This window comes from Acinonyx jubatus, chromosome B3 (assembly GCF_027475565.1).
Source record: "Acinonyx jubatus isolate Ajub_Pintada_27869175 chromosome B3, VMU_Ajub_asm_v1.0, whole genome shotgun sequence".
Classification (NCBI taxonomy): Eukaryota; Metazoa; Chordata; class Mammalia; order Carnivora; family Felidae; genus Acinonyx; species Acinonyx jubatus.
In genome coordinates this window covers 1445876-1457905 of record NC_069386.1, presented here as the reverse complement: position 1 = coordinate 1457905, position 12030 = coordinate 1445876, and the positions used below count along the sequence as shown (strand labels likewise).

The 12030-nt window shown below is 48.1% G+C and overlaps 1 protein-coding gene and 1 long non-coding RNA gene across 7 annotated transcripts in view; one reads left to right on the top strand and one right to left on the bottom strand.

Annotated features, from left to right (window-relative positions):
* Positions 1-1753, top strand: LOC128315839 (uncharacterized). Its single transcript, XR_008298909.1, has 2 exons — positions 1-943; positions 1207-1753. It is a non-coding gene; the product is annotated as an uncharacterized LOC128315839 (long non-coding RNA).
* Positions 1754-8859: 7106 nt separating this feature from the next.
* ZFAND6 (zinc finger AN1-type containing 6) overlaps positions 8860-12030 on the bottom strand; it is a 75507-nt gene continuing 72336 nt past the window's right edge. For all 6 annotated transcript variants that reach the window (XM_027068271.2, XM_053223446.1, XM_027068273.2 and 3 more), the window contains 2 exons: positions 11806-11919; positions 8860-9780 (listed from right to left, as the gene is read on the bottom strand). In XM_027068271.2, coding sequence (XP_026924072.1) covers positions 9632-9780; positions 11806-11919 — 263 coding nt within the window. In that variant the 3' untranslated portion in view covers positions 8860-9631. The remainder of the gene's footprint in view (positions 9781-11805; positions 11920-12030) is intronic.

Sequence of the window (12030 nt, the reverse complement as noted above, 5' to 3'; positions counted from 1 at the left end):
TCCCTTCTCCAGCACCACTGTCGGAGGGGGACCCCGGGCCGGAGGGTGTGGACGCCAGCTTCAGCCCCTCCACGGCCGGGCCCGCGTGAGCCTCTGTGGCGCCAAACTCGGGGCCTCCCTCGGAGGCGAGCCAGCCCGCCGGCCTCCGCACACAGGAGGCCTCTCCCCCGTGTGGTTTGCGAGAGCGGCGGGAAGGGGCTTGAATCTGGTGGGGCTGCCGGCTGCCCGATGGGCAGGAGGCGGACGCTGCCCCCACCGGGATGACACGCTGTGGGCGTCCCCGCAGCACGCAGGAGTCCCATCCGGGTCCTTCCACCCACCCTACAAATTGAATTGCTGGAGTCAGGTTCCCAAGGTGCCTTGGATGGGGAGCTCCTTTGAGGGGACAGTGTCACTCGGGTTGGCATAGGACATACACTCCTCTGAGGACAGAACGTAGAGGCACGCGCCAAGCACAAGGTGTCCTCCCTACAAGGTGGGTGAGAAACTTTGGACCCAAGCCTTCAGGAGAGGAGGCCCTTGCTCCATCCAAGAGCGTGGCCGTTATCACAGCCCCCTCTTCTCTCGGGTCCCCGGTGGGCGGGCGCAGAGCCAGGTGACCCAGCCCAGCCGGCGCTGGGTGGGGGTGGGGTTGTGCCGCCCCAAGAGTCTCCTTCCTGCCCTCCTCTGTCTCCGTCTGTCTTCAGGCCGCCGCAGGGTCTCAGGTTCTACCGGATCCCTGTTGTGATGGCACGGCGCCTCGCAGCCCCCTGGGGACTGAAGCCGGACGGAAGCCCCACAGACACCGGCGGCAGGGTGGGCAGAGGGGCCAGCACTGCCCGCTGACCTGCTGAGACGCTGCAGCACACGGAGCTCTCCCCGAGCCCGGCTCCCCTCGGTCCACAGGGCTGCTCGCAAATACCCCCGCCCCTCTTCTCAGAGTCCCCAGGACCGAAGCCTCAAGGTCAGGCCGCTTTCTCTCCCCTCGGGTTTCGGGATCAGGAGCTCTCCCGCCACCTGCCTCCCCGGCCTCGGATCCCCTCCCCCATCCCTCTGTGCCCGACAGGCCAGGGGAGTCCCGAAGCCTCACGTGCACCGTGGCTGGGCTCTCTTGAGGGGCGTGGGCCTCCTCGGGGCTCTCCTCCTGCTTGTGCACCGAGGAGCCCAGAGCAGCCCGGGACGCCATCAGTGGGCCAGACCATCCCCGTCTAACGGTATGTCCCGCAGCGATGGAGGTGTTCTAGATGTGTGCTATCCCATCGGAGCCACCGGAGCATCTGAAGTGTGATCAGCGAGCGACCAACCCGTCTGCATTTGTTATAGCCGCTGAACCAGTATTGACCCATCATCGTCAACAGAAGCCCGTGGTTTACGTCATGGTTCTACACTCTGTGTTGTGCGGTTGTGAGTGTGGACCAATCCGTGTCATTGATCCACTGTCACGGTATCATCCAGACGGAGGAGGTTCACCGCCCTACAAATCAGTGCTGCTGTGATTTGCCCTCCCGTGCTCCACCCGCACCCATAACCACCACTCTGTGTACTGTCACTGTAATTCTGTCTTTTCCAGAAGGTCATACGGTTGCCGTCTTTTTAGACCGGCTTCTTCCAACTTCCCAATGTACAGTGAAGGTACCTCTGTGTCTTTGTGCCTTCGTAGCTCACTTCTTGTAACCGTTGAATGTCGTCCCACGGTGTCGATCCATTCACCTACTGAAAGACATCTGGGTTGCTTCCAATCTGGGGCAGTTAGGAATAAAGCTACTGAAACATTCGTGTACGGGTTTCGTGTGAACGTACTTCTTAAGTCATGTGGACAAAAACCTAGGAGTGCAATCACTGGCTTGTAGGGCTAAGACTCTCTTTAGAAACCCCTGAACTGTCTTTTAAGAAACTGTCCAACTGTCTTTTGTTGTTGTTGTTGTTGTTAAGATTTTATTTTTAGCAACGCTCAGCGTGGGGCTCAAACCCACAACCCCGAGAGATCAAGGGTCACACGCTCCATTCACTGAGCCAGCCAGCCAGGTGCCCCTGTCAAGCTGTCTTTCAACGTGTCAGTGCCGTGTTGCATCCCCAGCAGAAATGAATGAGAGTTTCTGTTGTTCCACACCATCCGTAGCATTTACGGTGTTCTGATTTGGGCTAGTCTCTGCGTACGTAGGCACGCGGTGGTATCTCACGGTCAATGTGCATTTCCCCAGTGACTTAGGACATTGAGCACCTCTTCATTTGCTTACTTATCGTCGGTAGATCTTCTTTGGTGAGGCGACTCTTCAGATATTTTGCCCATCTTTTAACTGGGTTGTTTCTTAGAGTTAAGGTTTAAGAGTCATTTATATATTTTGAATAAAAGTCCTCTATCAGATATGTGTTCTGCCAATATTTTCTTCCCCATCTGTGGCTTGCCTTTTCATTCTCTTAACGGGGTCTTCTGCAGAGCAATTTTTAGCTTTGATGAAGTACACCCTATCAATTTTTTCTCTCAGTGTAGCATGATTTTGAGGTTTTAGCTAAAAAAAATCATCAAACCCAAAGTCATCTGGATTTTCTTTTCTAGAAGTTCTATAGTTTTGCCGTACTGGCTCTTCTGGGCTGTTTGCCTCTCCATCCAACTTCTGAATCACTTTCATCAGTATCCACAAAACAGCTGGCTGAGATTTGGGTCGGGATTGGGTTGAATTTATAAATCAAGTCGGGAAGAAGTGACAATACTAAGTCGTCCTTCAGTGAACATGGAATAGTTCTCCAGTTGTTTAGATCTTCTTTGATTTTTCTTCATTAATTTTGTAGTCTTCCTCACAGACATCTTGTACATATTTTGTTAGACTTTTACTAAAGTATTCCACGTTTTCTCAAGCACTAATGGAAAATGGTGTATTAATTTCAAATTTTTTGTTGTTGGTATTTATTATGTCAACTGACTTGTGTGTATTATCCTGGTAACCCTGCCACCTTGCTATAATCGCTTATTTGTCCCAGGGATGTTTTTTTTTAAAGAATTGACAATTTTGATTTATTTTTAAAAAGTATTTAACATTTTAAAAAATGTTTTTATTTTCGAGAAAGAGCTCAAGCAGGGGAGAGGCAGAGAGACGCAGACACAGAATCCAAAGCAGGCTCCAGGCTCTGAGCTGTCAGCACAGAGCCCGACACAGAGCTCAAACTCACGGACTGTGAGATCGTGACCTGAGCCCAAGTCAGATGCTTAACCGACTGAGCCACCCAGGCGTCCCTGATTAAATTTCTTTTGATAAAGGCCTGTGAGGTGATTTCTTTCTCCTGTTTTTGTAATTATGCCTTTCAAGGAAGTGGTCCATTTCATCTAAGTTATCACTGTAAGCCGAGCTGTTCACGGTATCCCTTTACTCTTACGATGCCCATGGGAACAGCAGTAGTGGCCTCTCAGGTCTCATAGGGCCACGTTTTAATGTTATAGATGTCAGTGGCCTTTTGGGAGGCTGCCCTCTACATGGTCTACCAGGTTTTGTTGGTTAGATTCTATTCATCTCCTCTCTGCATCCTTGACTTTCCTCCACTCTGAGTCTCTAAATTTCTCTCGTTCTGTGTGTTAATGAAAGACGGAAAACAAGGCCAGGGAGCCAGCCAGTCTTTGAGAAGATACAACTCCAGGAGTCCCTCTTTAAATCCCCAAGAATATCTACTTAGATGTTCTAGGCAACCTATGAGAAAAGGGGCCGTCCAGCGATTATCACTTCATTATAAACCGTCTTCACATCAGGAAGAATGTGTCTTCTGAGACTCGAGCTTAGACCACAGGAATAGTTTCAAGATTGCACTCCCCAGTACAAAAGTTAGGGTTCCGGGAAAACTGGGGGAAAGAACACTTTGCTAGATTTGAGTACAGAAATCCCAAATTAGGTATGAAGACCGAACAACGACACAGTTTGTGACTTATGACTGTAATATTTAGGTGTGAAGGTGAAGCCAGAGGACTTTGTGGGAACGGCTTTTTGGTGACAATTTTGTAAAAACAAAAAACAAACAAAAAAGCAAAAAGCCCTAAATTACAGGGGCCCCTCGGTGGCTCAGTGGATTAAGCGTCTGACTTCGGCTCAGGTCATGATCTCGCAGTTCATGAGTTCCAGCCCCGTGTCGGGCTCTGTGCTGACAGCTGGGAACCTGGAGCTGCTTCGGATTCTGTGCCTCCCTCTCTCTCTCTGCCCCTCCCCCATCTCTAAAAAAGTAAACATCAAAAAAAATTTTTAAAAAGTGAATTGCAAACTGAATGCTGGGGCTGATTCATTGTCATTTCGTAGGCAACCCTCAATTCCACAACGTGCTCATCAAAACAGCTTTAGAGAGAACATTTTAACACTTTGGACCTTGGGTACAGAAAACTGGGTTAGTTCTAATCTTTGGTTCATGACATTCAGCACTGGTTCACACATGGTCTGCCTTTAGTTACGTCCAACCTAAGTGTCCTGAATGGACTTCTCAAAAATGTTGGGGGCTTGACCACACGGTACCACATCCCCTGCCTCCTCCCTTGTAAGTATTCCATCCTTACGTTTCTCTTCAGCACTGTCCTTTCTCCTCCTGTAAGTCACATCTACAGGACTCGAAAAGAAGTGTATTTTACTCACCTTTTTATAGGCGAGCATGCTGTATATCTTGAGACCTTTCGGCTCACTCTATCTCTAAGGCTTACCATGCCTTCTGCTTGGTTAGTCGGGGGTCACTAGTTTTAATTACTACACAATATTCCACTGGAAGATCGTATCCCATTTTATTCGTCCAGTCTTCAATGGGACTTCGGTCGTTTCTAGGTTTTTGCTTTCTGTGAATGGTGCGAGGAACTCTTGACTCCTGTTATCCATGTGCAAGTTTTCCCTCAGTACACACTTAGGGCTGACATTTCTGGATTACAGGATGTGCGAAGTCCAACCCTAAAAGATATCACATCTTCTAAAGGACTGACCCACTTCTGAGTAACACCAGAAGCTTATAAGAAACGATGTGGGATCCGTCCAACCCTAGATACCGTCAGACTGTTAAATTTTTGCCAATTGAACGGATGTAAAATGGCACCTCACTGATGCCACTTGTGTTGATTTGCACTGTAATTTCTCCCAGTTTGTAACTCAGCTTTTCACTTTCTTTGAAGACACTTTATCATCTATTAGAGCGGGGGTGTCTGGGTGGCTCAGTCGATTAAGCGTCCGACTTTGGCTCAGGTCATGATCTCACAGCTTGTGAGAGAGATGTGCTGTCTCTCTCAAAAATAAACATTAAAGAAATTATCTATTAGTGCATAAAAGACTTCATCTTCCTTTCTTTTTAAAGTGGAAATATAGTTGACATAGGATATTCTGTGAGTTTCCGGTGTGTTTGCCATTGTGATTGTACACTTACATACATTTAAAAAGCTCATCAGAGTCCGTGTAGTTACGACGTGTCACCATACAGGTGTTACAATACTGACTACGTTCCCGGTGCTGTACTTTTCATCCCCGTGACTTATAACCTGAATTTTGTACGTCTTCATGCTTTTCACGTATTCACCTGCCCGACCACCCCCCAGACCCCCTGGCAGCCACCAGTCTGTTCTCTGTACTGAAGTCTGTTTGTTCATTTTTTTATTCCACGTGAGTGAAATCATACAATATTTGTCTTTTTTTTTTTTTTTTTTATTTTAATGTTCATTCATTTGAGAGAGCTAGAGTGCGAGCAGGGGAGGGGCAGAGAGAGAGGGAGACAGAGTCCGAAGCGGGCTCCAGGCTCCGAGCTGTCAGCCCAGAGCCCGACATGGGGCACGAAATCATGACCTGAGTCGAAGTCGTACGCTTAACCAACTGAGCCACCCAGGTGCCCAGTGTTTCTTTATTTCACTTCGCAAAATAACCTCTAAGTCCATCCATGTTGTGCAAATGGCAAGAGCTCATTTCTTACGACTGAGTACCATCCCATTGTATATATACACATCTTAATCCGTTCATAGGTCGATGGGCCCTTAGGGTGCTTCCGTGTCTTGGCACTTATAAATAATGCTGCAATAAACAACGAAGCCTGCGTTTATCTTGCTGAATTAGCTTGTCTTCCTGAAGTAAACACTCCAAAATAGAACCGCTGGATCGTATGGTATATTTACTTTTCGTCGAGGGACCTCCACACTGTTCTCCACAGCGGCCGCACCAGTGTGCATTCCCACCAACTGTGCACGAGGGGTCCCCTTTCTCCGCATCGCCAACACCTGTGTCTCCTGAGTTGTTAACGTTGGCCACTCTGAAAGCTGTTGAGGCGGTACCTCGTTGTGGTTTTGATTGGCATTTCCCTGATGACGAGTGACCTTGAGCATCTTTTCGTGTCTGTTGGCCGCCTGGATGTCTTCTTTGGAGAAGTTTCTACTCAGGTCTTCTGCCTGCTTTTTTTTTTTTTTTAAATCAAGTATTTTTGGGGGGTGTTCAAATGCACTTCTTTACATATTTTGGATATTGACCCCTTACCATAGATGTCATTTGCAAATCTCTTCTCCCATTCGATAGGTTGCCTTTTCATTCTGTCCATGGTTTCTTTCACCATGTGAAAGCTTTTTAGTTTGATGGAGTCCCATTTGTTTCTGCTTTTGTCGCCCTGGCTTTCTCGTAGCCGTAGTATAGTTTAACATCCAGGAACGTGGTACCTCCACCTTTGTTTTTCTCAAGACTGATTTGGTTTCTTGGCCTCTCGTGGTTCCCGATTTTACGATCATTTATTCTGATTCTGTGAAAGATGCTATTGGTGTGTTGAAAGGGACGGCATGGAGTCTGTAGACTGCTTCGGGTATTATGGGCATTCTGACGACATGATTTCTTCAAATCCGTGAGCACAGAGGATCTTTCTGTTCGTGCCACCTTCCATTTTTTTCACCCAGGTCTTCTGTGTACAGGTCTTTCTCCTCCTTGGTTAAATGTATTCCTGGGTGTAAAACACCTCATTTTAATGCCAGATTTGTCAGTAGAACTTTCAGCTCATGCTTCATGTCTCAAGGGCAAAGCAGCAGTTATCTTTACTTTTTTCCCCCAGGTCTTAAAATTTTGTGTTACATTTAAGACATTAACTTCCTATGGCATGAGGTAGGAAATCAACTTTCACCCTTTCCCACAGATACATACCCAGTCATTCCAGCTCCAGTTATCAAATTCTCTTTCCCCAATGTGACGTGCCACCTCTTACACCAAAGTCCAGTCCACGTGTGCCCTTCTCTGGGCATTCTGGGCTGCTCCACCGGGAAACGTGTACAGCCCTTGGCTCACACCGAGCTCTCTTCGTTAACATAGCTTCATGTGAACAGGTCTTAACATCCGACAGGACAAGTGCCCCCCGCCCTGCCTTTTCTTTTCTGAAACGCTGTAGCCCTTGGCGATCTTTCACCTTTTATTTTGAAATTGCTTTAACAAATTCCATGAGAAAACTTGGTGTGATTTTGATTGGAATATATTTGAATCCATAGGTCTATTTGGGGACACATGACAACTATTGTCTTCCTAGCTATTAACGTGTCTCTTCCTATTTACTGAGGTCTTAGTTATTGTCTCTTAATAACACTTAAAAAAAAAAAAAGGAAAAAAGTTCTGAAGTTTGAGAGAGAGAGAGGAGAGGAGGAGAGAGAGGGAGAGGGAGAGGGAGAGAGAGAGAGGAGGGAGAATCCCAAGCAGGTCCTAGACTCTTGGTGCAGAGCCCCCACGGCGGGGGGGGGGGGGGCTCGAACTCATGGACCGTGAAGTCATGACCTGAGCCGAAATCAAGAGTCAGAGATTTAAGTGGCTGAGCCACTGAGGTGCCCCTAGTGTTTTCTTAAAGAGGCCTTCAGTATGTATTGTTAACGTCCTAGGTACTTGGTGATGATGCTGCCATAAAAGGTATCTTCTGGCTTTCTAGTTATTGCCATGAAGAAATGCACCTGGCTTCTGAGAGGTAATGCCACACCTCGCTACCTAACTACACCCTCTATTTCTAGTACTTTCTCTAGATTCCTTTAGACTTTAAGAACAGATTAACATGCAAATATCGAGCATCTCCTCCTTACTGCTTCCTATGACTGACTCTGTTTTGACTCTACTGAACACAGATCTCCAACTCACCGCAGACAGCCCTGTGTTCCCGACTTTAAAAGGGAATGAGCTTCCTCTTTTTGGAAGATGGCCGCTTTTCATTTCTTTGTTTGGTTTTACACAGAAACCATCAGCTTAAGGAAATTCCTTCCTGGTTCTGACTTACCAAGAGTTTTCATCATGAGTGGGTGTTGAATTCTATTAGGTGCTTAACCTGAATCTGCTGAGCTAGTCAGAACGGTTTTCTCTCTTGAATCTGTTCATGTAGTAAATTGACAGATTACATTTAAATACGTTACATTTACAGATTTTAACGCTAAGCCATCATTACATCCAAGAAGTGGTAGACAAACTTAAACCTAGAAATCTGTATTGTAAAATAGTGCTTTTCATCTGTTTTCCGTAGTATTTCATGGGTAAAAACGGCTGGCTGGCAGATAAGAGTGTGAAACCCATGGGACAGACAGTCTCTCTCGTCCACAATCCTGTAGCTGCCGTGTTTGATTTAGGCCCTTTCCGCTTCGAATTTGACCAGAAAAAGGAGCTCCTTCCTGACCAGACGCTAACTCGGCGTGATGGGCTGAGGAGCAGAGCCGGAGAATGTGATCTCTGAGCGACTGAGAGCAGTTCTTGGCGTTAAAGAAACGCTGAGGTCCTCCACGCAAAGCGATGGGAGATCACCACTCACAGTGGCAAGATCAGTCGCAAGCGGACGTGACAAGGGCGGCGGCGGCGGCAGCTGCGCGGAGTCAGTGGAGGAGAAACGAAAGCACCACAGGTCAAGGTGAGCCGCCAGCAAGAGTAAGAGAAACGGCAGAACAAGGGAGCGTATGGTTTTCCTTTTTATTTAATCACAGACAGGTGGGGTAAACATAAACACAGCACGATTACTCCAGATCGTTCTTCGTATCGTGTACACACCCAGACCGGTGAACGCTACCGAAAGAAGCCTGCGGTCGGCGATGAAACGCACACAGCCGTTCCTTCCCTCGCTCAAACAATTCAGAAACACACAAACATAGAATCTCATCGGCACACACTCTCCTGTGACAAATGATTCAGACATAAATAGTGGGTGCAAAGAAACTATATGCTAACACAGGTATAACCTTTGTTAATGAAACAACATAAGCAGCCATAATGATTAAGATACATTCAGTTACTGGTAACTAGTTGTGCCCTAACGGGCATTATCAAAAGAGAAATCGTGCTGCAGAGAGAAGCTCTATATACACACACAATGAGAAAAATAAACTGCAAGTTCAACGCATGCATGTTTAATACTGGAAAAATCACAGCCCTCCGAAAGGTCTCCACGTTTGTTAGAAAAGCCCTCTGCGCTCAACTAAAATTAAAATGATCTTAGAAGGATAATACTTGTAAAGTTTACTTAAGTCTTTTCAGCCACAGAAACTGCAATAGAAATAAATGTTCAGAGTCATTTTCAAAACAAAACCAAAAATCTATTCTTCTGGTTGACATGCATGATTAAAAGGTCTGTGCCACGCACACTGCTCTACACTCCCCAGGACTAGGAAAAAAGACCTCAAGTCAACTTTTAGTTTGCAGATGGTCAAAGGAGTTTGTATTCCAGCAGGAGTTCAGATCTTCTGGATCTTTTCGCCGACAACTACCGGGTTTTCTTTTCTGATTTTCTCCGCGGCATCAGCTTTGTAATTGTACGAGCAATTGTGCACGTCTGAGTAACGATGTACACCACAGTACACATGTCCACACCGGCATTCAAACCCTGCAAACGGATCAGTACACATGCGTGAGCGGGAGGGAGGGACTGACTGCGCGGTGCCTTAGCACCGTCAACACTAACAGCATAGGCTACGCAACGCGGCGTCTAAACAAGAACGCTGGGCAGTTGCAGGACCTAGTCAACGGTTTCGGTTCAGACTGCACCAGCTGATCGCTTCCTTCCTCGTTCCTACCCTACGAATGCAGGTGCGTAGCACGGCAAATCACAACCGCTGCCCTGCGCTCGGGTCTCCACCTGGGACGTGGCCACAATTACTTCCTACCAAAGTCGGGATCGCTGCACCGAATGTAGAACGCTTCTCAAATCCAAATTCTAAGTGTGCAGGAAAGCACACCATCAGAGGCAACCTTAAAATTTAGTGAAGAAGCTGTAAGGAAACTTCTGGGAGGCCTGGATCCACGCTGGCTTCCCGCGGCAGACCCCTGTGGGGGCGGGGCTCCCACGGCTCAGCGCGAGCAGGAGCAGGGGTGCGAGCAGGACCAGGGGTGCGTCAGGGCCGCCTCAGCGTGAATTCGCTCGCTAACGCAGGCCAGTTACCGAGCTTCTCCGAGCCTCAGTTTCTGCATCTGTAACTTTGGAATAAGTTACTGTAGGGACCGAATGGGGAACGTGGTGAGCACTTAATATACAGTAAACGTGCAATAATGCGGTTTAATTTTAGGGAAATGCCCACAGGGCTGAAGCCGAAAGAGAGATCTCGAGTGTGGGCGGAGGGCCTTTATAGAAAACCGGTCCTGCTTCTCATAATGGAGTGTTTTGATGTGACGGAGCTGCTGGAAACGGAGCACAGGAATCGACATTTTGAACACTGACGTTTGATGGAAGTTTCCTCTACCACCTTTTTGTTTGTTTCAGAAACACATTCTGTCCCCTCGTGACAATGAATGGAAAATGAAGCCAACTCTAACGCCAGACCGACAGACCGGACAAGATGAAAATTACTGAGTCTCCACCTTCCCATCACGAAGTCTGAGTGTTTCTGAGACTCAGAAAGACTGTATTTGACACTAAATACGTCTATTTAGAAATGTCTTATTTGTCCGTGCTTGTATTCTCTAAATAAACACATCTGCCCAAGTACAGGCCAGTCGTAAGTGTCTCTGACATCAGATTATAATCCCCTTTCCACTTGGTCTCCAACCTACTCCTTGGCGGGAGAACCCTTCCTAAAAAGTATCCGATTTTATCCGGTCTTGTCAGCTCTGTACGTCAAGTTCTTATGGTACGGAGCACAGAGCACGGCGCCTGGCGCACACACAGCGAGAAATGGTCATTGTTTAGAAGCTGTGACCGCCGTCCACCAGGAATCACAGTGCATGCACATCGTGAGCCTGTCCGTGTTTCTGTCTCACCGCGTATCCGACGCCCCCGTTCACACGCTCCGTGCCGCGGCCACACTCCCCATCCGCGGCCTCTGACGAGGCCCCGTTCTTTCCTTCCTCCGACCTTCTGGTCGAGCTGTTCTTTCTGTCTGAAACGCCCCTACTCCATCAGCTCTGGGTCACAGCCCTCCTTCAGGGCCTGCCTCAAACGTGCTGCCGTCGTGGTACTTTCCGTGACGGGCTCCTACTCCCCCCTCTTCCATTCGGATGAACCGCGGCACCTGTCCGACTTCCCAGAGTCTGCTGACTGTGCTTCCTCTGCTCCACACCCAAGTGGCATCTCACTACGTTTTCTCCCTCCCCGAGTAACGGTGCGTCTCACAGCGGGGCCTGCCGAGCTTGGGTCCCCTCCTGTGTGCACTCTCTGGCCCTCGGAGCACCTGGCGCCCGGGCCCGACCCGTCTGACATTCGAAGACTCTGCTGGGATGGACCAGTAAAAGAGCATCTATTCATGTCACTCTCAGGTATATAATTAAAGACACTTTAAGAAAACTCAGAAGCGGGAATGAATCCAGGATTAGCTCTCATGGGAACACACGTGAACCTCCTGGGGCCTGGAACAGTAAGGCACGCGTTATTTTAAAGAACACTCTGAGGCTGATGCCACTGCACTTTGGCCCTTACCAGTAAGTCCTACTTTCTTCCTGCACATGAAACAGCGGTTCTTTTTCTGTTTTGGCTTTTCAAGAGACTTGCTGTGCTCCTCAGATGGCTGCTGCGCCGTATCTGATACTGAAGCTGACAAAACAGGAAGGAGGTAGAGTTTAATTATTCAGTAAGATTCTGACACTGGTTGGTGGCCGTCCCCCTCCCACCCCACCAGTCTGTTACTGTGAGGGCCACCGAGGA